We start from the raw sequence: 27,027 nt of genomic DNA, 5'->3' as shown, positions 1-27,027 counted from the left end.
AACGTTTGGTCTCAACTGGGGTGTTGTGTTCAATTCCGGAGACTGCACATTTGGAAAGATATGAAGGCTTTATAGAGGGTGAAGAAAATATTTATGAGAATGGTTCTGAGTATGGGTGGCATGGTAGTTAGCACTGCTGCCTCACAGTTCCAGGGTGCCTGGTTCAATTTCAGCCTCGGGTGACTGTGTGTGTGGAGTTTGCACTTTCGCCCTGTGTCTGTGTGTGTTTCCTCCAGGTGCTCCGGTTTCTTCTCACAGTCCAAGAGTGTGTAGGTTGGTGGATTGGCCATGATCAATTGCCCCTTAGTGTTCAAAAAGTGAGGTGGGGTTACGGGAATAGGGTGGGGAGTGGACCTAGGTAGGGTGCTCTTTCGTAGGGTCGATGCAGACTCGATGGGCCAAATTACCTCCTTCTGCACTAGTTGTGCTGGAGCGCGCCCAGACTGCTGATGGATCGGCTGGGGTCAGAGGGTACCTAGGGAAGTGCCCTGGGGAACACCTATACAACCTGTGGCCCTAGGTTCACAGTGGGCCGTCAACGGCGTGCGCAGCTGCATGGCTGCCTTGCTGGCTGCGGCAATGGTGCACCTCGCGCATCCACCCCGGCCCCTCAGCCCACTTCCTGGCCACCCTCCGCTACTCCCCCTGGCCCTGACAGAAGCCCCCCTGCTAGTGGCACAGCTGTCAGCAAACTATGGCAATGTTGGACACATTCCATACCCCCTCTCTCTCCCTCACCAGTCACGATGCCAGTTTCACGATTTTTAAAAGCACAAGTGAACCGCGCCATCAGGAACGTGGCCCATTGGAGGCAGAGCATCGCGGAAGCCCCGGAGAATAGCAGGTCGCTCCCGCTAATGACATGCAAACTGTATTTACTGTACATGTGGAGTAGAACACATTGACACCACTGTCGTGGTGACAAAGAATTGCGATTTGGCGTCAAATTGGCACCCACCGCAATTTTGGCGTTGGAACCTATTCTCCGCCCAATCGCATTTCCAGATTTTGATGTGAGCCAACGAAGAGTCCCCCCCCACAGGTTTATGGCATTGATACAATAGGAGAAAAACAATTTACACCGCAAGTTCTTAGGATCAGAAAAGGTGGTGGAGAAAGACTCAATCGAGCCTGTTGAAAAGGGATTGATAAACCCCTCAAGGCAAAGATTTGCTCGTCTATGTGGAAAGTGTGGGTGAGTAGGACTCGCTGTGTTGCTCTTGTGGACAACCTGTATGTAGAGAACAGGCTGAATGGCCTCTTCTGTGCTGTAATCAGTCTATTATTCAATTATGCTGTGAGATCTCAGCAACTGCACACATGAGACCACGGGCTAGATTCTCCGACCCCGATGCCGAAATCGCATGTGGCGGCGGAGCGGAGAATCCCTGATGATGCCCAAATCAGGGGCGGTGCTGCTTTTGCGATGCTCTGCCCCCTGAAAAGCAGCATACTCTAGGAGTCCGCCGCACGCCGGATCCATGGCCTCACGCCATTGCCTGAGGCCCGACGTGCAATGTTCCATTCCCCGACGGTGTGGGGCACGTGTGGCCTCACCCGTCGTGAACTCAGCATGGCGGCTGCAAATTCAGTCCGGCACCGCCACGGTCGGGAGAGGGCCGACCCGCGGGTAGGGGAGGCTGCAATCGGGGTTGGGGGCACTGTGGTGGGGCAATCCAGGGGCACGAGCAGCCGAAGAAGGGGACTTTTTTGCGGTCCGGGTCTGCGGGCTGAGTCCGCCATGAAGCACGGCGCGGCTGCTGCAGAGCCGCCGCCGTGCACATGCGCGGCCACGGACTCGGAAATGCTCTGGGCCGTATCGGCAACTAGCGCTGGGAGCTCAATGCCGCCTGGCTGCTAGTCCTCTCCGGAGCAGGGAATCGATGCTGGTTTTAAGAACATAAGAACATAAGAACTAGGAGCAGGAGTAGGCCATCTGGCCCCTCAAGCCTGCTCCACCATTCAATGAGATCATGGCTGATCTTTTGTGGACTCAGCTCCACTTTCCGGCCCGAACACCATAACCCTTAATCCCTTTATTCTTCAAAAAACTATCTATCTTTATCTTAAAAACATTTAATGAAGGAGCCTCTACTGCTTCACTGGGCAAGGAATTCCATAGATTCACAACCCTTTGGGTGAAGAAGTTCCTCCTAAACTCAGTCCTATATCTACTTCCCCTTATTTTGAGGCTATGCCCCCTAGTTCTGCTTTCACCCGCCAGTAGAAACAACCTGCCCGCATCTATCCTATCTATTCCCTTCATAATTTTATATGTTTCTATAAGATCCCCCCTCATCCTTCTAAATTCCACCGAGTACAGTCCCAGTCCACTCAATCTCTCCTTGTAATCCAACCCCTTCAGCTCTGGGATTAATCTAGTGAATCTCCTCTGCACACCCTCCAGTGCCAGTACGTCCTTTCTCAAGTAAGGAGACCAAAACTGAACACAATACTCCAGGTGTGGCCTCACTAACACCTTATACAATTGCAGCAATAACCTCCCTAGTCTTAAACTCCATCCCTCTAGCAATGAAGGACAAAATTCCATTTGCCTTCTTAATCGCCTGTTGCACCTGTAAACCAACTTTTTGCGACTCATGCACTAGCACACCCAGGTCTCTCTGCACAGCAGCATGTTTTAATATGTTATCTTTTAAATAATAATCCCTTTTGCTGTTATTCCTACCAAAATGGATAACCTCACATTTGTCAACATTGTATTCCATCTGCCAGACACTTAGCCTATCCAAATCCCTCTGCAGACCTCCAGTATCCTCTGCACTTTTTGCTTTACCACTCACCTTAGTGTCGTCTGCAAACTTGGACACATTGCCCTTGGTCCCCAACTCCAAATCATCTATGTAAATTGTAAACAATTGTGGGCCCAACACTGATCCCTGAGGGACACCACTAGCTACCGATTGCCAACCAGAGAAACACCCATTAATCCCCACTCTTTGCTTTCTATTAATTAACCAATCCTCTATCCATGCTACTTCTTTCCCTTTAATGCCATGCATCTTTATCTTATGCAGCAACCTTTTGTGTGGAACCTTGTCAAAGGTTTTCTGAAAATCCAGATATACCGCATCCATTGGCTCCCCGTTATCTACCGCACTGGTAATGTCCTCAAAAAAGTCCACTAAATTAGTTAGGCTCGACCTGCCCTTTATGAACCCATGCTGTGTCTGCCCAATGGGACAATTTCCATCCAGATGCCTCGCTATTTCTTCCTTGATGATCGATTCCAGCATCTTCCCTACTACCGAAGTTAAGCTCACTGGCCTATAATTACCCGCTTTCTGCCTACCTCCTTTTTTAAACAGTGGTGTCACGTTTGCTAATTTCCAATCCGCCGGAACCACCCCAGAGTCTAGTGAATTTTGGTAAATTATCACAAGTGCATTTGCAATTTCTCTAGCTATCTCTTTTAGCACTCCGGGATGCATTCCATCAGGGCCAGGAGACTTGTCTATCTTTAGCCCCATTAGCTTGCCCATCACTACCTCCTTAGTGATAACAATCCTCTCAAGGTCCTCACCTGTCATAGCCTCATTTCCATCAGTCACTGGCATGTTATTTGTGTCTTCCACTGTGAAGACTGACCCAAAAAACCTGTTCAGTTTCTCAGCCATTTCCTCATCTCCAATTATTAAATCTCGCTTCTCGTCCTCTAAAGGACTCTTTTTTGTTTTATATATTTGTAGAAACTTTTACTATCTGTTTTTATATTCTGAGCAAGTTTACTCTCATAATCTACCACATCTCTTCTTTATAGCTTTTTTAGTAGCTTTCTGTTGCCCCCTAAAGATTTCCCAGTCCTCTAGGGCGAAATTCTCCTACCCGCCCCGCCACATTTCTGCGTCGACCGGCCGGCGGGAGTCTCCGTAACGCCGGCCGGTCAATGGGGTTTCCCATTGTGGGGCAGCCCCACGCCGTCGGGAAACCCCCGGGCGCCGGCAAAACGGAGACTCCCGCCGGCGGAGAATGACGCCCCTAGCCTCCCACTAATCTTTGCTACTTTGTATGCTTTTTCCTTCAATTTGATACTCTCCCTTATTTCCTCAGATATCCACGGTCGATTTTCCCTCTTTCTACCGTCCTTCCTTTTTGTTGGTATAAACCTTTGCTGAGCAGTGTGAAAAATCGCTTGGAAGGTTCTCCACTGTTCCTCAACTGTTTCACCATAAAGTCTTTGCTCCCAGTCTACCTTAGCTAGTCCTTCTCTCATCCCATTTTAATCTCCTTTGTTTAAGCACAAAACGAAACTGGCTGCTGTAAAACACCACCGTTTTCCCACCGGCATGGGGACTCTAATACAATAGGCCTGCAGCAATTTATGAAAGCAAACATTTGAATCAATCAGATTGCTGAAAGTTTGTTTTTAATATGAGTGATATTCCCGGAGGCGCAGGCTGACAAACCCAAGAAGATGGGGTAAAGTTATTTGTGGCCGGAACGGTGCAAATATAACCTCTGTTATTGTGGCCTTGAAGATACATCTCAGGGACTATGGAATGTATCACTGTCTCTGATTCTCTGTTCCCGCTGGCCGTGCACCCCCGCCCGTGGGATTCTCGGTGGCTTGGGTTGGCTTCAATGGGAAATCCCATTGACAAGCGGGGGGGAGTAGAGAATCCCGCCGCTGGCGAGCGGCGTGCTGCTATCTTTCGATTTCAAACTCTACCACTCGTGTTTTTTAAAAAATATTTGTATTTTATTGCGAATTCTGGGTGCTGTTGGCTGAGTCGTCCTGAAGGAGGTAGTGGTGAGCTTTGGCAAATCCCCTTGCTGGGATTAAACGTTAAAGCACTGAAATCCACTGTTGATCAGGGAGGTTTCTGGCAGTAAGTCAACAATCCTCTCTTCACTGAAAATAAAAATTGATTCCGCAGTTGGGCCGTCAGGTTACACTGAGATGTGTGGGTATTTGGCACCGACCGGTGGCCAACTCCGAACTTGCAACCTCCTCATGGGTTCTGCTGTCATTCCTTTAGTGAACGGGTGGAGAGACCGGCCTGTGCATGCCTGGAGAAGTTGATCGACACCCGCATCCAAACTGACCAACGCTGTCATTCAAACGTTCAATCACGTTTATTCCCGGGGGGCGGGGGGAGTCCGTAAATAAGTTAATAAAAATGCATTTTATGCCAATGGTGAGTTGCGAAATTTGTACAGGGGCACAAGAGGGCTGAAAGTATGGAATTTATTTTCCAAGCAGGATCTGAGGCTTGCTCTCCCTGTAGCTTTTGATTTCTTTGCCAATTTATTTTGTGTACTTCATTAGTAATTCAGAGCCTGCCGTATTTCTGCTGTTGAAACCCATACAAGTGCCTCCTCGGAGGCTTAGATACATTTCAGAAATGAAAAGGTGGGTAGTTTTGCCGGTTTTGATGCAATTTGTGTGGAGTTACAAAGAATTTCAAAACACAGAAAAGATTGTTCAGCCTTAAAGCCCTCTGCTGGTGTTCATGCTTCACACACTTTTCTTCAACCAACCTTATCAACAAAGTTCCTCACAGTCGCGTCCTGGGCCCAAACATCTTCAGCTGCTTCAACAATTTAAAAAACGTTAAAGTGCCCAATTCTTCTTTTTCCAATTTAAGGGGCAGTTTAGCGGAACTAATCCACCTGCCCTGTACTTCTTTGGGGTGTGGGGGTGAGACCCACGCAGACACGGGGAGAATGAGCAACCTCCAGACGGACAGTGACCCGGGGCCGGGATCGATCCTGGGTCCTCGGCGCCATGAGGCAGCAGTGCTAACAAGTGCGCCACCCTGCCACCCCTCAGTTGCTTCAATAATGACCTTCCATCATAAGGTTAGAAGTGGGGATGTTCGTAGATGACTGCGCAATGTTCAGCACCATTTGCAACTCCTCAGATAATGAAGCAGCCCACGTCCTAGGCAGGAAGACCTAAACAATATCCAGGCTTGAGCTGACAAAAGGTAAGTAACATTCACACCAAACAACAGGCGTGACTTTAGGCTCCCGCCCTTGCCCGGTGCTGGTCCCACCATTGTCAATGGGGTTTGCTGTTGTAAGGAACCCCGCAACCCCCCCCCCCCCCCCCCCCCATACAACCAGGAAACTTGTGGTGGGGGTTCGCTGTCTCCGGGACCAGAAGGTCCTGATGGCTGGAGCGGCCAGAAAATTTCAGCCAAGTGCCAGGCAATGACCATCTCCAACACAAGATAATCTAATTATCGCCCCTTCACATTCAATGGCATTACCATTGCTGAATCCCCCACAATCAACATCCTGGGGCTTACCATTGATCAGAAACTGAACTGGACTAGCCACATTAATACTGTAGCTACCAGGGCAGGTCAAAGACTAGGAATCCTGCAGGTGAGTAACTCACCTCCTGACCCCCCCAAAGCCTGTCCACCATCTACAAGGCACAAGTCACGTCCTTGCAAAGTTTATTATCTTGTGGGAGTCAGGGGTGTGGTGGAATACTCTCCACTTGCCTGAATGAGTGTTGTCCCACCCAGGACAAAGCAGTGCACCTGTTTGGCACCCCTTCCACAAAGATTCACTGCCTCCATCACCAATGCACAGTAGCAACCCGTGTGCACCATCTATAAGATGCACCAAGGCTCCTGAGGCAGCATTTTACAAACCCATCACCACTACCACCTAGAAGGACAAGAGCAGCAGATAACTGGGAAACCTACCACCTGGAGGTTCCCCTCCAAGACACTCACGACCCTGACTTGAAAATATAGCGCCGCTCCTTCACTGTCGCTGGGTCAAGATCCAGGAACTCCCTCCCTAACAGCACAGTAAGTGTATCTCCGGGACTGCAGCGGTTCAAGAAGCCAACTCACCACCTCTTTCTGAAGGACAATTAGTGATGGGCAATAAATGCTGGCCTAGCCAGTGTCCCAGTCACATCCACAGAGCGCAGAACATACAGTGCAGAAGGAGGCCATTCGGCCCATTGAGTCTGCACCGACCCACCTAAGCCCTCACTTCCACCCTATCCCTGTAACCCAGTAACCCCTCCTAACCTTTTTGGTCATTAAGGGCAATTTAACATGGCCAATTCACCTAACCTGCACGTCTTTGGACTGTGGGAGGAAACCGTAGCACCCGGAGGAAACCCACGCAGACACGGGGAGAACGTGCAGACTCCGCACAGACAGTGACCCAGCGGGGAATCGAACCTGGGCCCCTGGCGCTGTGAAGCCACAGTGCTAGCCACTTGGGCTACCGTGCTGTCCAATAATCCAATACAATTTTTAAAAAATTCCTTCTGATCATCTTTCCCAACTGTATTTATCTATTTCCTCTTAAATGGATTGATGCTTGTTGTCCCCAACCACTCCTTGCGGTAGAAACTTTATATTCTAACCACTCTCAGGGTAAAGACATTTTCCAGGACTCCTAATTGGATTTATTTCCGCCTATCTTATATTCACTGTCCGTTGGTTTTGGAATTCCCTCAAGCAGAAACATTTTCTCCGTTACTGCCCTATCAAACCCTTTAAAAACCTTCAAGGCCACTTTCAGGTTCTCCCCACAGCCTTCTTCTTTGTCCAGGGAGAAAAGTTCCAGCCTGTTCGGATTTTCCTGACATTTATAACCTATCAGTTCTGATGTCATCTTTGTGAATCTTTTCTGCCCTTTAATCATTTGGTGACTCCCAGAGTAAAGTTAAAACAAGAAGAATAACAACGCTTCATTAATAAAATGGATTGAAGCATTTTATCTGTTCATCAACTATTATCATCAACAGTAATTTCCGGCCGATTGTTTCATGACAACTTGTTGAAAAGATCTATTTTATTCTATCAGAAATAAGGCTCATTACACCCTTCAATCATTCAAAGATAGTAAACTTCGCAAGGACTTGAGTTTCCAATCAGGTCACAAAATTGTGTTCTCTACTGTCTGTCTCCCTTCTGGGGGCCAACAGTCTAAATCATCTTTATTTTAATATCACCCCTTACACTCCCTTATGGTTGGTGACGGTTCGTGTAAACCAAAACTGAAAACAGCTAAGCTACAGGACATAGCCCGTCCTGCAAAGCAATACACTTGAGTCAATACAGAAATATGGGAATCTCACTGATAATTTCTCTTCCTGTTTGGAGAGCCAGCTCTTTTGGGCGGTGTCTCTGTTTGGAAGAGGAGGGGTTGGGTTTGTTTTGGGGTTTCGGGTCTGTTCGGGGAAGGTGTTGGACTTATTTGGGAGCTTTGGATCCATTTTTGGGGGGGGAGAGGGGGGGTTGGGTCTGTTTGGATGGAGTGTTTGGGTGTACGTTGGGGGCTTCTTTCTGTTTGGATGGGTTGGCCTGCTTTTGGGGGGGCGGTGCGAGGGAGTTTGGATATATTCTGGAAGCTGCATCTATTTAGGGATGTTGGGCCCATGCCGGGGGCAAGGACTGTTTGGGGTGACATCTGTTGGGTGGGAGGCTGTACGTTCGGGAGGGTGTCCGGGATGTTTTGCGGTTGATGAAAATTGGGAACATGCAAAGGTGGATCCCAATCATGGAGAGTGTCTTTCAGGCTCGCTTGAGAGACCAGCGGGGGGTCAGAAAGGGGGTGGGGGGAGCATTCATGCCCCACAAACAGTGCAGAAAAAGCCCTTGCTGGATCAGGCCCTCCTCTCCCTCCCCTTCCTGAGCTGCAGCCATAGATTTAAAACACAGGTAAAATCTAAAGCTCTCAACCTCATTAAAATATTTAAATAAGAAACTTGTCTCTGGAGAGCAGGCAAATTATCCACTCCACAACACGCCAACCACGTGCCAACATTAAATCCACCATTGGTTTTTTTTGTTTTTAAAAATGTTTACCCCCAAAACACACCGATCCTGGAGGTCCTGATGTGAGGATTTCCCCAATGTTGCTGGTTCTTTATTGAAGCAGTTAAAAGGTACAGGAATGTGACTGGGTCTAAACACAAAGAGCTTTCACCCAGAGGGGTTTCATGCTGTCTGTTTGAGCTGGATTTGAACACCGAGTTTCACACTGAATATGAATCAACTGTGTCTATTTCTATCTGGTGTTACTGTCTCTGCATTATCACTTTCCCACATTTACGCAATAAGTGGATTGAAATTCATGCCTGTTGGTAGTAGAGTAAGAAGTCTTACAACACTAGGTTAAAGTCCAACAGGTTTGTTTCAAACTACATACAAACAATACAGGTAGAAATAGAGATATATCATTACATACATAGATTACATAGAACATACAGTGCAGAAGGAGGCCATTCGGCCCATCGAGTCTGCACCGACCCACATTAATCCCTCACTTCTACCTTATCCCCGCAACCCAATAACCCCTCCCAACCCTTATGGACACTACGGGTAATTTAGCATGGCCAATCCACCTAACCTGCACGTCTTTGGACTGTGGGAGGAAACCGGAGCACCCGGAGGAAACCCACGCACACACGGGGAGAACGTGCAAACTCCGCACAGACAGTGACCCAGCGGGGAATCGAACCTGGGGCCCTGGCGCTGTGAAGCCACAGTGCTAATCACTTGTGCTACCGTGCTGCCCATTGAACGGAGGCTGATCGTCGTCCATAGAGAATGAAGAATGATTGTCCCGAGCGGCAATGGGAATCGTTGGGTGGTCAACGGAGGAATCGAGGCCGACTCATTACTGGGCCTGGCAGCGCCCGAGACGATAGATTTCAGGGAAATCTGTAATGAAAGGAGATTTCAATGGAGCGGCAATAATTGGACATCTCTGGTGTTTCTGCTTTTGTGAATCATCAGTCTGTGATTTCCACCCATTCATTATTATGGAGGGAAGTCCAGAGGCTGGAAGTACTCATGGAATCAGAGTCGCATCCATTCAGGCTCTCTGCCAGAGCTAGTCTAAGCCTCGCCCCCCCCCCCCCCCCCCCCACCCCCCGGCCTGTGTTTTGTGGACTGTGTTTTGTACTTAACCCTGTTAGGTTCCTTTTTCATTTTTGTTATTGATATTTTATGAAAACCTTTAATAAAAATTATTTATTAAAAAAAAATGTAACCACTAGCTTTTCATGATATGTGTACTTGGAGATCTGAATTCCTGTGCCCTTCCATAGCCGACTCAATTCTACTCGATGGAGAACAATCCCAATTTCTTCAATTCCCCCGAAAGCCTTCACGCCCTTTCTAAAATGCAATTGGACACAATATCCAATTGTGTTTCTAAGGATTCAAAATCATTTCCTTGCTTTTGCGGTGTAGGCCTCTATTTATAGAGTGCTGAGGAAAACACAGCCGATGTATAATACCAGGGACTTCTACCAACTATGACCACCATGATGAGGAAGAGGAAACTGGGTCACACATTCCATTAGCCACACTGACAGGAAGGGAAGTGGAGATCTGGAATTCTCCACCTGTTTGTCCGAGGGGTCCACTGAAAATTTCAGACTAGGTTTGATAGATAGGTCAGTGTTCAGTAAGCTTATTCGGGATTGGCAACCAAGGCGGGAAAATGGAGCTGAGATTCAGAAACAAAATTATCTAATTGAAGGACAAGTGTTACTCGAGTGAGGTGAAATGTCCTCCTCATGTTCCTGTGTTGCTAAGGTGGAAACAGTTTATGATGCTTTACCCATTGAACCACTCACTATGTTTCAAAAGCACTTTTTAAAAATAGTGCTTGATGGTTAATGGGGTCAGAAACCATCCTTTCACACTCTGGGACTGGATGGGACAGTGGGTCAGACACTGTCCTTTCACACTCTGGGACTGGGTGGGACAGTGGGTCAGATACTGTCCTTTCACACTCTGGGACTGGGTAGGACAGTCAGTCAGACACTGTCCTTTCACACTCTGGGACTGGGTGGGACAGTGGGTCAGACACTGTCCTTTCACACTCTGGGACGGGTGGGACAGTGGGTCAGATACTGTCCTTTCACACTCTGGGACTGGGTGGGACAGTGGGTCAGACACTGTCCTTTCACACTCTGGGATTTGGTGGGACAGTGGGTCAGACACTGTCCGTTCTCACTCTGGGACTGGGTGGGACAGTGAGTCAGACACTGTCCTTTCACACTCTGGGACTGGGTGGGACAGTGGGTCAGACACTGTCCTTTCTCACTCTGGGACTGGGTGGGACAGTGGGTCAAGACACTGTCCTTTCACACTCTGGGACTGGGTGGGACAGTGGGACAGACACTGTCCTTTCACACTCTGGGACTGGGTGGGACAGTGGGTGAGACACTGACCTTTCACACTCTGGGTCTAGGTGGGACAGTGGGTCAGACACTGCCCTTTCACACTCTGGGACTGTGTGGGTCAGTGGGTCAGACACTGTCCTTTCACACTCTGGGACTGGGTGGGACAGTGGGTCAGACACTGTCCTTTCACACTCTGGGATTGGGTGGGACAGTGGGTCAGACACTGTCCTTTCTCACTCTGGGACTGGGTGGGACAGTGGGTCAGACACTGTCCTTTCACACTCTGGGTCTAGGTGGGACAGAGGGTCAGACACTGTCCTTTCACACTCTGGGTCTTGGTGGGACAGTGGGTCAGACACTGTCCTTTCTCACTCTGGGACTGGGTGGGACAGTGGGTCAGACAGTGTCCTTTCTCACTCTGGGACTGGGTGGCACATTGGGTCAGACACTGTCCTTTCACACTCTGGGACTGGGTGGGACAGTGGGTCAGACACTGTCCTTTCACACTCTGGGACTAGGTGGGACAGTGGGTCAGACACTGTCCTTTCTCACTCTGGGACTGGGCGGGACAGTGGGTCAGACACTGTCCTTTCACACTCTGGGACTGGGCGGGACAGTGGGTCAGACACTGTCCTTTCACACTCTGGGACTAGGTGGGACAGTGGGTCAGACACTGTCCTTTCACACTCTGGGACTGGGTGGGACAGTGGGTGAGACACTGTCCTTTCACACTCTGGATTGGGTGGGACAGTGGGTCAGACAGTGTCCTTTCTCACTTTGGGACTGGGTGGGACAGTGGGGCAGACACTGTCCTTTCACACTCTGGGACTGGGTGGGACAGTGGGTCAGACACTGTCCTTTCTCACTCTGGGACTGGGTAGGACAGTGGGTCAGACACTGTCCTTTCACACTCTGGGACTGGGTGGGACAGTGGGTCAGACACTGTCCTTTCACACTCTGGGACTGGGTGGGACAGTGGGTCAGACACTGTCCTTTCACACTCTGGGACTGGGTGGGACAGAGGGTCAGACACTGTCCTTTCACTCTCTGGGACTGGGTGGGACAGTGGGTCAGACACTGTCCTTTCACACTCTGGGACTGGGTGGGATAGTGGGTCAGACACTGTCCTTTCACACTCTGGGACTGGGTGGGACAGAGCGTCAGACACTGACCTTTCTCACTCTGGGACTGGGTGGGACAGTGGGTCAGACATTGTCCTTTCACACTCTGGGACTGGTGGGACAGTGGGTCAAACACTGTCCTTTCACACTCTGGGACTGGGTGGGACAGTGGGTCTGACACTGTCCTTTCACACTCTGGGACTGGGTGGGACAGTGGGTCAGACACTGTCCTTTCACACTCTGGGTCAAGGTGGGACAGTGGGTCAGACACTGTCCTTTCACACTCTGGGACTGGGTGGGGCAGTGGGTCAGACACTGTCCTTTCACGCTCTGGGACTGGGTGGGACAGTGGGTCAGACACTGTCCTTTCACACTCTGGGTCTAGGTGGGACAGTGGGTCAGACACTGTCCTTTCACACTCTGGGACTGGGTGGGGCAGTGGGTCAGACACTGTCCTTTCACACTCTGGGACTGGGTGGGACAGTGGGTCAGACACTGTCCTTTCACACTCTGGGTCTCGGTGGGACAATGGGTCAGACACTGTCCTTTCACACGCTGGGACTGGGTGGGGCAGTGGGTCAGACACTGTCCTTTCACACTCTGGGACTGGGTGGGACAGTGGGTCAGATACTGTCCTTTCACACTCTGGGACTGGGTAGGACAGTCAGTCAGACACTGTCCTTTCACACTCTGGGACTGGGTGGGACAGTGGGTCAGACACTGTCCTTTCACACTCTGGGACGGGTGGGACAGTGGGTCAGATACTGTCCTTTCACACTCTGGGACTGGGTGGGACAGTGGGTCAGACACTGTCCTTTCACACTCTGGGATTTGGTGGGACAGTGGGTCAGACACTGTCCGTTCTCACTCTGGGACTGGGTGGGACAGTGGGTCAGACACTGTCCTTTCACACTCTGGGACTGGGTGGGACAGTGGGTCAGACACTGTCCTTTCTCACTCTGGGACTGGGTGGGACAGTGGGTCAAGACACGGTCCTTTCACACTCTGGGACTGGGTGGGACAGTGGGACAGACACTGTCCTTTCACACTCTGGGACTGGGTGGGACAGTGGGTGAGACACTGACCTTTCACACTCTGGGTCTAGGTGGGACAGTGGGTCAGACACTGCCCTTTCACACTCTGGGACTGTGTGGGTCAGTGGGTCAGACACTGTCCTTTCACACTCTGGGACTGGGTGGGACAGTGGGTCAGACACTGTCCTTTCTCACTCTGGGACTGGGTGGGACAGAGGATCAGACACTGTCCTTTCTCACTCTGGGACTGGGTGGGACAGAGGGTCAGACACTGACCTTTCTCACTCTGGGACTGGGTGGGATAGTGGGTCAGACACTGTCCTTTCACACTCTGGGACTGGTGGGACAGTGGGTCAAACACTGTCCTTTCACACTCTGGGACTGGGTGGGACAGTGGGTCTGACACTGTCCTTTCACACTCTGGGTCTGGGTGGGACAGTGGGTCAGACACTGTCCTTTCACACTCTGGGACTGGGTGGGATAGTGGGTCAGACACTGTCCTTTCACACTCTGGGACTGGTGGGACAGTGGGTCAAACACTGTCCTTTCACACTCTGGGACTGGGTGGGACAGTGGGTCTGACACTGTCCTTTCACACTCTGGGACTGGGTGGGACAGTGGGTCAGACACTGTCCTTTCACTCTCTGGGACTGGGTGGGACAGTGGGTCAAACACTGTCCTTTCACACTCTGGGACTGGGTGGGACAGTGGGTCAGACACTGTCCTTTCACACTCTGGGACTGGGTGGGACAGTGGGTCAGACACTGTCCTTTCACACTCTGGGTCTCGGTGGGACCGTGGGTCAGACACTGTCCTTTCACACTCTGGGACTGGGTGGGACAGTGGGTCAGACACTGTCCTTTCACACTCTGGGACTGGGTGGGACAGTGGGTCACACACTGTCCTTTCACACTCTGGGACTGGGTGGGACAGTGGGTCAGACACTGTCCTTTCACACTCTGGGACTGGGTGGGACAGTGGGTCAGACACTGTCCTTTCACACTCTGGGACTGGGTGGGACAGTGGGTCAGACACTGTCCTTTCACGCTCTGGGACTGGGTGGGACAGTGGGTCAGACACTGTCCTTTCACGCTCTGGGACTGGGTGGGACAGTGGGTCAGACACTGTCCTTTCACACTCTGGGACTGGGTGGGACAGTGGGTCAGACACTGTCCTTTCACACTCTGGGTCGAGGTGGGACAGTGGGTCAGACACTGTCCTTTCACACTCTGGGACTGGGTGGGACAGTGGGTCAAGACACTGTCCTTTCACACTCTGGGACTGGGTGGGACAGTGGGTCAGACAGTGTCCTTTCACACTCTGGGACTGGGTGGGACAGTGGGTCAGACACTGTCCTTTCACACTCTGGGACTGGGTGGGACAGTGGGTCAGACACTGTCCTTTCACGTCCACAGCAGGTTTTATTAACCCATTACCCCTCTCTGAGCTATTTTGGCTCTTGATCTCCTGAGAATTCCAATTTAAAATTCTCATCTTTATATTTAATGGCCATACCCCTCCCTACCCCTCCCTTCCTCTGTAACCTCCTCGGGCCCGGCAACCTGCTGAGAATTGTGCACTCTTCCTACTCACGTGGAATCTCTACTTCTTCCTCCTTTAGCTGCTGAATCTCTCTGCTCTTTTTTTCACTCTCAGACCCTCTGCCTTTCCATACTCTCCTCTCCTTCAAGCCCTCCTTAACTCCAAGCTCTGTGAGAAAGCTTCTGGCCGCGTACCCTTCCATCTACATCTTTCAACTTGAGATTTTCCTCTGAGTTAGAGGTGCTGAACTGACACAAACTTGTTATTTCCCTGTTAATGACTTTCTTCCATGGCTGAAGATACTAATCTATACGAGGAGGTAGAACAGTCGGCGAAGGAGGGAAGAAGCTGCTTCTTTATTCTTGTATTCAGGGAAGCCGGGCTCCCAGTTTACTCTGCGCTCGTCTGAATTGAAATACTTGTTCTTGTTTTATTTACCAGGAGGTTCACAGGTGTAGAGGCCTTCCATTGCTGTGACATATTCTTCACCCAATAGTTGCTTGAAAGTTGCGGCGGTGGGCACTTCAACCAGACACTGAGTCCAGTCTGAAAACAAGAGACCCTTGCCATGAAACTTGGTTGAATTGAACATTGCAAATTCATCCTCCTCGGATCCACCACGCCCATGTTTGAGCTGCATTAGGAAACAACGGATTACTGGTGAGTAAATAAAATATTAGCTCCCTTGGACTGCACATGAATTGTCTTCTATCATCAGGATGTGTAGAGACACTGATAAACATTGATACCGAACGTGCACTGAATTAACCTAACGGGTACACACAGCATGCTGATCGTACATTGTTGGCCAGGATTTGATCTTTCCTCAGCAACTCTCTCCGATTTGCAGATATGTCCCATTCTTGAGGGCGGAGAATGGATATCACTGAGCTTTGTTATATTTAAAGAAACCGCATTGCAATATTCTGAGATGGGCCAGGTTTGCTCCATCGGGTGAGGGTTGTGCGCGGTCAGGTACAGCACTGATTAGATACTGAGAAAGCTCCCTCTAAACTGACCCATGAGCAGGTACAGCAGCAGTCAGATAGTAAAGCTTTCTCCATTCTGTCCTGTCAAATATCACACGTCCAAACACTTGTAATGAGCTGAGATTAATCCAAGAGACTAACACTGATTTCAGTCAATCACTTAGAATGGGTACAGCCAAGCCCCCCCAAAATTTAATTGAGTGGAGTGAAACCCCAAATACTCACTTGTTGCTCTTTTAAAAACTGGAGCACTTGATCTCTCTTCTCTGGACGGGACGCAACAGTTTGAGCTGGTACTTGCGCCAAGTGACACGTCTTATAGTCTGTCACTGGGGCCTGAGTTCCATTTAAGCACAGTAGCCTGAAATCTCTGGACCTGAGGCCTTCTGCCCATTTCTCCTGAGAATTACCTTGGAGGAGAAACATTGATTGATTTAATATACAGAGCAGTGGCGCTCACACCTGCGTAGCTGACCTCATTTTTATCCTGGCCTCCTACCATGTCCCAGTTTGATTCCCTTCTTCCATTTTAAACAAAATATATTTTTATTAAGAATTTTTCAATAACAATATTTTCCACCTTACAAACAAACCCCCCCCCCTCCCCGTAACAAAGAAAAGAAAAAGAACTCGCGTGGCAAGACATGAACATGGCAAGTCAATAAAATACAGAACTTTGTACATTGGATTCTTCCCGTACATGTCAGTTTCCGGATCATTCATGTGCTTTCTTGCTCACAAGCCCCCCAAAGGAACCCCCCCACGAACGATGTCCCCCCCTCCCCCCACCCCCCCCTGGGTTGCTGCTGCTGCTGTCCGACCTTCATCTAACGCTCCGCGAGATGGTCTAGGAACGGTTGCCACCGCCTGTAGAACCCCTGCGCAGACCCTCTCAAGGCAAACTTTATCCTTTCCAACTTGATAAACCCAGCCATATCATTTATCCAGGCTTCCACACTGGGGGGCTTCGCCTCCTTCCACATTAGCAAGATCCTTCGCTGGGCTACTAGGGACGCAAAGGCCAGAATGCCGGCCTCTTTCGCCTCCTGCACTCCCGGCTCGTCCACTACTCCAAATAGTGCTAGCCCCCAGCTTGGCTTGACCCGGACTTTCACCACCTTAGATACTGTTCCCACAACTCCCCTCCTGAACCCCTCCAGTGCCGGGCATGACCAAAACATATGGACATGGTTCGCCGGACTTCCTGAGCACCTCCCACATCTGTCCTCCACCCCAAAGAACCTACTCAGCCTCCCCCCCATCATATGCGCTTTATGAACCACCTTAAATTGTATCAGGCTAAGCCTGGCACACGAGGAAGAGGAATTAACCCCACTTAGGGCATCAGCCCATAGCCCCTCCTCAATCTCCTCCCCCTACTCCTCTTCCCATTTACCCTTCAGCTCCTCTACCAAAGCCTCCCCCTCTTCTTTCATCTCCTGGTATATCGCCGACACCTTGCCCTCTCCTACCCATACGCCCAAAATCACCCTATCTTGAATCCCCTGTGCCGGGAGTAGCGGAAATTCCCTCACCTGCCGCCTCACAAACGCCCTCACTTGCATGTACCTGAAAGCGTTTCCCGGGGGTAGCCCAAACTTCTCCTCCAGCGCCCCTAAGCTCGCAAAAGTCCCAGCAATGAACAGGTCCCCCATTCTTGTAATCCCTGCCCGATGCCAGCTCTGAAACCCCCCATCCATCCTTCCTGGGACAAACCGATGGTTGTCTCTGATCGGGGACCACACCGAGGCTCCCGTCGCACCCCTGTGCCGTCTCCACTGCCCCCAGATTTTTAGCGTTGCCGCCACCACCGGACCCGTGGTGTACCTTGTCGGCGAGAGCGGCAGCGGTGCCGTCACCAGCGCCCCCAGGCTCGTTCCTTTGCAGGACGCCATCTCCAACCTCTTCCACGCCGCCCCCTCTCCCTCCATCACCCACTTACGGATCATTGCCACGTTGGCTGCCCAATAATAACCACCCAGATTCAGCAATGCCAACCCTCCTCTATCTCTGCTACGATCCAAGAACCCCCTCCTTACCCGCGGGGTCTTGCTCGCCCACACAAATCCCGTAATGCTCCTGCTTACCCTCTTGAAAAAGGCCTTAGTGATCACAATTGGGAGGCATTGAAATACAAAAAGAAATCTCGGGAGGACCACCATTTTAACTGACTGTACCCTGCCCGCCAGCGAGAGTGGCAACATGTCCCACCTTTTAAAATCCTCCTCCATCTGTTTCACCAATCGCGTCAAATTGAGTTTGTGCAGTGCCCCCCAGCTCCTAGCTACCTGAATCCCCAAGTATCGGAAGCTCCTTTCCGCCCTCCTCAACGGTAGGTCGTCTATCCCTCTTCCCTGGTCCCCCGGATGGATCACAAAGAGCTCACTCTTTCCCACATTGAGCTTATAGCCCGAAAAGTCTCCAAACACCCGTAGGATCTGCATTACCTCAACCATCCCCTCCACTGGATCCGCCACATACAGCAGCAGGTCGTCTGCATACAGCGACACTCGATGTTCCTCTCCCCCTCGAACCACCCCCTTCCATTTCCTCGACTCCCGTAACGCCATGGCCAAAGGTTCAATTGCTAATGCGAACAGCAGAGGGGACGGGGCACCCCTGCCTTGTCCCTCGATACAGCCGGAAATACTCGACCTCCGCCGGTTCGTGACCACACTCGCCACCGGGGCTTTTTCCAGGAGCTTAATCCAACTGATAAACCCTCCCCCGAACCCAAACCTCCTCAACACTTCCCAGAGATACTCCCACTCTACCCGATCAAAGGCTTTCTCCACGTCCATGGCTGTCACTATCTCCGCTTCTCCCTCCACCGATGGCATCATTATCACATTTAAGAGCCTTCGCACATTAGTGTTTAACTTCCTACCCTTTACGAATCCTGTCTGGTCCTCGTGAATCACCCCCGGGACATATTCCTCAATCCTCATGGCCAACATTTTTGCCAGCAACTTAGCATCTACATTAAGGAGCGAGATCGGTCTATACGACCCACATTGCAGTGGGTCCTTATCCCGCTTTAAGATCAAAGAGATCGTCGCCTCTGACATTGTTGGGGGCAGGGTCCCCCCTCCCTTGATTCATTGAAGGTCCTTACCAGCAACGGGGCTAACAGGTCTACATACTTCCTGTAAAACCCCACCGGGAACCCATCCGGCCCCGGGGCCTTCCCTGCCTGCATGCTCCCCAGTCCTTTAACCAGCTCCTCCAACCCAATTGGCGCCCCCAGACCAGCCACCTCCTGCACCTCCACCCTTGGGAACCTCAACTGCTCCAAGAATCGCCGCATCCCCTCTTTTCCCCCTGGGGGCAGGGACCTACACAGTTCCTCGTAAAAGGCCTTAAAAGCCTCATTCACTTTCCCTGCACTCCGCACCGTAGTTCCCCTGCCATCTTTGACTCCACCTATTTCCCTCGCTGCCATCCTCTTACGGAGCTGGTGTGCCAGCATCCGGCTCGCCTTCTCCCCATATTCATATATCGACCCCTGTGCCTTCCTCCACTGTGCCTCTGCCTTCCCTGTGGTCAACAGGTCGAACTCCGTCTGGAGACTTCGTCTCTCCCTGAGTAGTCCCTCATCCGGAGCCTCTGCATAGCTCCTGTCCACCCTTAAAATCTCCCCCACTAACCTCTCCCTTTCCCTGCCCTCTCTCTTCACCCTGTGAGCCCTGATGGAGATTAACTCTCCCCTGACCACCGCCTTCAGCGCCTCCCATACTACTCCCACCTGCACTCCCCGTTGTCGTTAGCCTCCAGATATCTTTCAATACACCCCCGCACCCTCCCGCACACTCCCTCGTCTGCCAGCAGTCCCACATCCAACCTCCACAACGGGCGTTGGTCCCTCTCCTCCCCCAGCTCCAGCTCCACCCAGTGCGGGGCATGGTCTGAAATGGCTATGGCCGAATACTCCGTTCCCTCCACTTTCGGGATCAGTGCCCTGCCCAAAACAAAAAAATCTATCCGGGTGTAGGCCTTATGTACGTGGGAGAAAAAAGAAAATTCTCTGGCCAAAGGTCTGGCAAATCTCCACGGATCTACTCCCCCCATCTGATCCATAAACCCCCTAAGTACCTTGGCCGCAGCCGGCCTCCTCCCCGTCCTAGATCTGGAACGATCTAATGCTGGGTCCAGCACCGTGTTAAAATCCCCACCCATTATCAAACTCCCTACCTCCAGGTCCGGAATACGCCCCAACATCCGTTTCATGAATCCAGCATCGTCCCAGTTTGGGGCGTATACATTCACCAGTACCATCTCCGTCCCCTGCAACCTACCGCTCACCATCACGTATCGGCCTCCCTTTCTGCTACTATGTTCTTGGGCTCAAATAACACCCGCTTTCCCACCAGTATTGCCACCCCTCTATTCTTCGCATCCAGCCCCGAATGGAACACCTGTCCCACCCTTCCCTTCCTTAACCTGACCTGATCTGCCACCTTCAGATGTGTCTCCTGAAGCATGGCCACGTCTGCCTTCAGTCCCTTTAGGTGCGCGAACACTCGGGCCCTCTTAACCGGCCCATTTAGGCCTCTCACATTCCACGTGATCAGCCGGATTGGGGGGCTACCCCCCCCCCCCCCCCCCCAGCCGACTAGCCATCTCCTATCTCGGGCCAGTCCCGTGCTCGCGCCTCCCACACCCTCCGCCCCGACCACCTCTTCCTTTTTCAGTTCCCCCTCGGACAGTGCAGCAGAAACCCTAGAATCACCCCCCCCCCCCCCACACCCCCCCCCCCCACCCCTGCGTTAGATCCACATCTAGCACTTTTGATTCCCTTCTTCCTTTCACATGAAACCAAAATCTTGGTAATCAAAGATGGCGCTGGAGCATGGCGACTCTCTGCGAGCTCTCTCACCCAGACATTTTTCTTTTATCTCTTAACACCATTCTTTTTTTGTCTACTATATACGTACTGTGTACGTTCCCTTGGCCGCAGAAAAATACTTTTCACTGTACTTTGCTACCTGTGACAATAAATCAAATCAAATCAGAACCAATAAGGCAAGAGACCCTGGAGTGTTCATTTGTCCTGTGTTTGATTATGTCAGCCTCTTTGCTATTGACATTGGCTATGCTTGATTGGTTAAGTCTGGGTGCGGACTCAGAGTGAAGTAAACAAACTGTAGAAAGAGCTGGAAGCTAACGCTGAAGCGTGGAGCAGACATTTTAAAGTACTGTAAATAAAACCTGTCACACACATAGGCCTAGGTTTCCCAGCCCTGCCCACCGAAGGAATCATCGTGGGCAAAGTGGAAAATTTGACGGACCAGCGAAAGCTCCGTTGACCTCAGGTGGGAGTTTCTGGTCCCGTGGTGGGCGGGAATGCAAAAGCCCGTCCATAGCAAATGATGTTCTACAAAATAGGCCCCAAATGTTTGTGCTAAAACCCTAATAGGAAGGTCTCAAAATGTAAGTAATAAAATGATAAACAGTTTTAATTTCCTGTTCACTTTTGAGAATAACTTGAAGCAAGAATTTGAGGATTTATAAAACTCTTTTACTGAATTAGAATTTAGTTCTAGCCAACGAAGGCCCAATCAGTCCATCTAGCTCAATCGACCAGGATAAAAATGCCTCCAACCCCTCGTGGAGGCGACATTTCTTTGGGTAGTAACACAAAACAATCAAAACAGGTGATTGTGAATTTGCCCCTTGGTTTCACACTGTACCCACTTTTCATTCCCAGTGACATGGCAAAGATGAATTTTGCCCCCTTTGTCTCTTGAATGAATCTAAGATCTACGACTTCACATAGAATCTTAGACATTTACAGCAGAAGGAGGTCATTCAACCCATTGTGTCATCACCAGTTGACAAGAAGCCACCTAGACTAATTTTACTGTCCAGCTGTCTTCCTGCAGCCTTGCAGGTTATGGCACTCCAGTTGCATATCCAAGTATTTCTTAAAATTATGAGGGTTTCTCCCTCTACTGCTCTTTCAGGCAATAGATCCAAGATCTCTACCATCCTCTGGTTGAAAAAGATTTCCCCCTTTGAACATCCCGTCTCTTACCCTAAATCTAGGCCCCTTGGTAATGGACGCTTCAACCTAGCGGAATAGAGCCCGAATAATCAACTCTATCTAGATCCTTCAGCTGCCTCTGTTCCAAACAAAACAACCCTAACCTAACCAATCTTTCCTCATAACTAACATTCGCCAGTCCTGGAAACAGCCTCATGAATCTCAACTTCCCAATAGTGAGGTGACCATAGCTGTATGCAGTACTCCAATTGTGGCATTACTAGTGTTTTAAACAGTTTCTGCATAACCTCCCTGCTTGTATCCTGTGCCTCGACTAGTACCCTGTGTGCCTTCTTCACCACCTTATCCACCTGCCCGGCCATCTTCAGTGATCTGTGGACATGCACTCCAAGGTCTTCTGTTCCTCTGTACTTCTCAGTTTCCTACCATTTATTGATTATACCCATGCCCTGTTAGCCTTCCCACATGAATTACCTCACAATTTTTCGAACTCCATTGGATTGAACTCCATTTGCCACAGTTCCGCCCAGCTGAGTAAGTCCAATGATAGATTCCTACAGCCTGCAGCTTTCTTCTTTGTATCAACCATACAGCCAATTTTAGTTTTGTCTGCAAACTTCTTAACTACACCCTTACATTGAAGTCTAAATCGTCCATATATACACCACAAAAAAGCTCATCAGCACATCTTCTGATATCAGTCCTATCCCTAACCCTAATCCCTCAGTACTGCACTAGAGAGTTAGCCTATATATTTTGGCTCAAGATTTGAACCCATAACCTTCTCATTAAGAAGCAAGAGTGGTACCATTGAAAGAATGCGTTTATTCATTGACTCCATAAGGATTCCTCATTTACATTCTCCCACATATATTTGAACAACAGGACATGGGTAGGTGGTGGCGTAGTAATATTGTCACTGGATTAGTAACCAAGGGACCCAAGGTAATAGTCTGAGGAGCCAGGTAATAAATAAATAGTTGATTGTCATTAAAAACCTATCTGGCTCATTAAAACCCTTTAGGGAGGGACATATGCCACCCAGCATGTGACTCCATGTCCACAGCAATGTGGTTGACTCAAATGTCCTCTGAAATGGCTAGCAAGCCATTCAGTTGCATCATCATTCTGGGTGTACCTACACCACATGGACTGCAGTGGTTCAAGAAGGCAGCTCACCACCACCTTCTCAATAAATGCTGGCCTAGCCAGCGATGCCCACATCCCATGAATGACATGTCCCCAGGTTCACCATTCCTTCGGAGTTGGTCCATTCAGAAATTTAACGGGCTAAATTAGGAGGACAGGTTGCAGAAACGTGGCTTGCATTCCATCTGTAGCACACTGAAGGGTAACCCAATTGAGGAGCTTAAAATGTGCAAAGGATTCAGTAGGAAAGAGAGAAACAATTACCTTAGGTGGGGAGTCAAGAACACAGACTACGAAGTTAGAATTAGAAGGGAAATCAAGAAGCATATTAAGGGAAGTGGAAATCTAGGCCTCTCTCCCCCAGAAGGTTGTGAAAGGTGGGTCAAGTGGACAATCAAACAATAGGTTCATGTACTAAATTATCAGATGCCATTAGTTAACCTCTTTATCACCAACACCCAATCTAAGCTGGGTTGTTACTAAGTGCTCTACTAGCTCAGGCAGTGTTGTAAAGTTAGGAACTCAGACATACCATCAGTGTTCTCAAAGACTGTTGTATGTTTGATGAAAGTAACATCGCCCTTCTCCACCAAGCACCTGAAAGAAATTCCGATAAGTAATTTTTCTTAAAACAAAGACAGATTTTGAACAGTTTTGGTTCTTGTTATGGGTCCGGACCAGATCTCCAATTTTGGTTAAGATCCCGGACTAGAACCCAACTATTTCCATTTGGTAAAATTGAGAGGAAATGTTGCTGCACCACAGGGGTGATAACTTTGACCAGTTGACACCTTTTATATTAAAACAAACTTAATTTGAACACATAATTAAGCATATGAGCAACAAAGAAATAGCTTTACAGTTAACAGTTACCACATCTTAAGCTTGCTTCCTGAAACCTGCCTCTACATTCCAATTAAGCAAACCCACATATTTCAAATACCACTTATGTATAAAGTTAACAACCAGGTTTTACTTGCTTGTCTTGGTGTAGAGTCCTGGGAGAGAGAAACCTTTTCGGACCGAACTAAAAACACTTCTGTTCGACTTTGAGTCCTGTAGGCAACTTCCTTTTCCATACAGACCTAGTCCCTCCCATTAGCCACATCAACTGCAAAAGCACACAGCATTCTTTTGTGTCTTGTTACAAAATGTGCCTTGATTTGTTTAGCCAGGCTCAAACTGTTACAACATTACATTAGCTCTCTATCTGCAAACAGGCAAACTGGCTTTTAATATCTATTAGCAAAACACTACCCTGCAAAATCACTGATTACCCGGAAAAATGTCTTTTAATCACAGCTCTAGCAGACATACTGTCTGTATGCATTTCAACCTAGATTTTAATAATATTAAAATATGATGATTTCTTATATTCATCACATGGATTGTGAGATAATGGCAATGTTCATCGTAGCATTAGACAGGAAAGCTACTCAAACAAATCAAACTCAGAGCAGCTAGGAATAGATAGTAAACTTGACTTGTATTTCCTTATCACTTGGAAGATTACACATTGGGTTTTACAAATTATGGGCATGATTCAGCGGAAATAATTCTAAATCCACTTTCGGGCGCGTTTGGTGGGTTGTTTCCCAGTGGCTACATTGGCAAGATGGCGGTCTGTATTCAGCGGCAATTGGTGCCAATGTCGGAAGAAGACAAACAACCTCCAATGGGCGGCATGGTAGCACAGTGGTTAGCACGGTTGTTTCACAGCGCCAGGGACCTGTGTTCGATTAGAGTGGTGACCGCAGTGGAAAACCTGGAGCACAGAGTCCACGCCTTGAGTGGTGTGGACAAGGCATGGCTCAGTCTGTGACGACCATGGCTGAGGGCCTCGGCATCGTACCGCAGACACAGGTGGGCACTTCCGAGGCACTCCGGAGCATGGCCCATTCACGGAGGACCATCGCTGAGGGCGTCTACATCATGGTGCAGACAATGGGGAACCGCCAGGGCTGGTAGTGACAGATGATTCAGAGGCTTTTGGAGCTTACAACAGCTGCCCCTACATCCCACGGAGAACCCCAAGGCCCAAGGGGGACCGTCAGGGAGGAGGAAGTGCTGGAGGCCAACCCAATGCCTGCCACCAAGGAGGCTGCGGTTGTCTCTTCTTCCGAATCCCCCGCTCCTGACACAGGCACATCTCAATGGCAGCGGGCAGAAAACAGGCTAACAGGGCAACTCCTGTGGCAACGGGATGTCGGCCGCCGGGGCCCTCCGGCTCCAGGCCCTCCAAAGGACGTCAGCCGTAGAGGATTAAGATGAGTGAAGAGCACTGAATGGGCACTGGTGAGGTCACTATCTGTCGCTAGGGAAATGGAAATCTGTCACATTAAAATGTTCACTATTAAAACATGTCACACCTGATACATGTGTGGCCACTGTCATGTTAATCTTCAAAGGGGGGCTGCCCGCACCCCAACTCCTGTTCCAACCCACCCCGCCCCCGGCACAGTGGTCCAAGATCAAACAGCCCCGATACAGGCCCCATTCAGAGGATAGGTGTGAGTACACTATCAGCAGAAAGACAGCAATCAGACTTTTGCAGAAACTATGGAGCTTCAGAGTTTACCTCACAGTGAGTTGTCATCATTCTCCTGCATTGAATGGTGACTCTCTGACAGTGCCGATGCAGGCCCATCACCCTGGAGTGATGTTACACAGACCTGTTGAGGGGGTAGGGGATAGGATGGTGGTCAGGGAGTGGGCGGTGTGATGGGGAGGGGAAATGGAGGAAAGGGGAGTAAAATAGGGTGGGGGTGTTGAATTGATGGACACATCTTCACCCTAGGAGAATCTGGATATGATGAGGGCCTCCCTGGCCCTCCTAGCATGTCGTACATTAGCCGCAGCCTGTTCTCCGTCCTCTGGCTTCTCCTTGGGGTCATTCTCTAATCCCTCCTGGTTCGCCTCCTCCTCCTCCTCCAGCATGTTGCCCTGCTGCTGTGCTGGATTGTGGAGGCCACAGCAGACCACCACAAAGCGGGAGACCCCCTGGGGGGTGTGCTGCACGGCACTGCCAGAACAGTCCAGGCATCGGAGCTGCACTTTCAGTAGCCCTGCAGCTGTGAAGTGCTCTCACAACAAACAAGGCAAATCCTTCATTTGAAATAGCCTCCCACTGTGAAGTTAGAAGCTGCTAATAGTCAAAGGGAGTGAAATTGCCTTTCAGGAAAGAAGACCATATCTCTGTCCTGGAAGTGTTTGGTAGGACAGACAGGCTGCAGCTGTGGTTGCCCCAGTTATGGGTTTCCACAATATTTAAAGATGGCGTGAAGGTCTCACAGACCAAAGTCGCTCATCCCCCAGTCCAGCGCAACCCCCGACCTGGAAGGTCCCAGGTGCTCGAACATCCCCAACCCCTCTGAAGACCACCCCGACCACTGGGGCAGCAGCTTGGGTGCCCTTGAGCTGCATGCTGGTAAATGGAAATGACTACTCATCTCCTCACTTCCCCTTTTTTATAATTTTTCAATAAATTTAGAATACCCAAATCATTTTTTCCAATTAAGGGGCAATTTAGTGTGGCCAATTCACCTATCCTGCATACCTTTTGGGTTGTGGGAGCGAAACCCACACAAACACGGGGAGAATGTGCAAACTCCACACGGACAGTGACCCAGAGCCGGGACCGAACCTGGGACCTCAACGCTGTGAGGCAACCGTGCAAACCACTTGCGCCACCGTGCTGTCCAAAAATAAATAAATAAATAAAGAAGGTATTGATACAATATTGAGGAAAGATTAGCACAAATGATGTGGAATCTGTATGGGTCATGTTAAGAAACACCAAGGAGCAAAAAACATTCGTAGGGATGGCATAGACTACCAAACTGCAGTAGTAATGTTGGGAATAGTATTAGACAGGAAATCAGAGATGAATGTGATAAAGGAACATCTGTGATTATGGGTGACTTTAATCTACATATAGATTGGGTGAGTCAAATTAGTCACAGTACAATAGAGGAGGAATTTCTGCAGTGTATACGGGATGATTTTCTGGACCAATACGTTGAGGAACCAATATGAGAACAAGCCA

General features: G+C 49.8%; 1 protein-coding gene across 1 annotated transcript in view; it reads right to left on the bottom strand.

Annotated features, from left to right (window-relative positions):
* Positions 1-7,702: 7,702 nt before the first annotated feature.
* Positions 7,703-27,027, bottom strand: part of LOC140389058 (serotransferrin-A-like) — a 65,298-nt gene continuing 45,973 nt past the window's right edge. The window contains exons 4-8 of the mRNA XM_072473220.1: positions 23,515-23,579; positions 16,055-16,239; positions 15,279-15,474; positions 9,526-9,668; positions 7,703-9,186 (exon numbers count right to left, since the gene is read on the bottom strand). Coding sequence (XP_072329321.1) covers positions 9,625-9,668; positions 15,279-15,474; positions 16,055-16,239; positions 23,515-23,579 — 490 coding nt within the window. The 3' untranslated portion in view covers positions 7,703-9,186; positions 9,526-9,624. The remainder of the gene's footprint in view (positions 9,187-9,525; positions 9,669-15,278; positions 15,475-16,054; positions 16,240-23,514; positions 23,580-27,027) is intronic.

The sequence above is a fragment of the Scyliorhinus torazame genome, chromosome 14 (genome assembly GCF_047496885.1).
Source record: "Scyliorhinus torazame isolate Kashiwa2021f chromosome 14, sScyTor2.1, whole genome shotgun sequence".
NCBI classification, from domain to species: Eukaryota; Metazoa; Chordata; class Chondrichthyes; order Carcharhiniformes; family Scyliorhinidae; genus Scyliorhinus; species Scyliorhinus torazame.
Note: the sequence above shows the minus strand (reverse complement) of the source record. Positions and strands in the feature narration are given on the sequence as shown.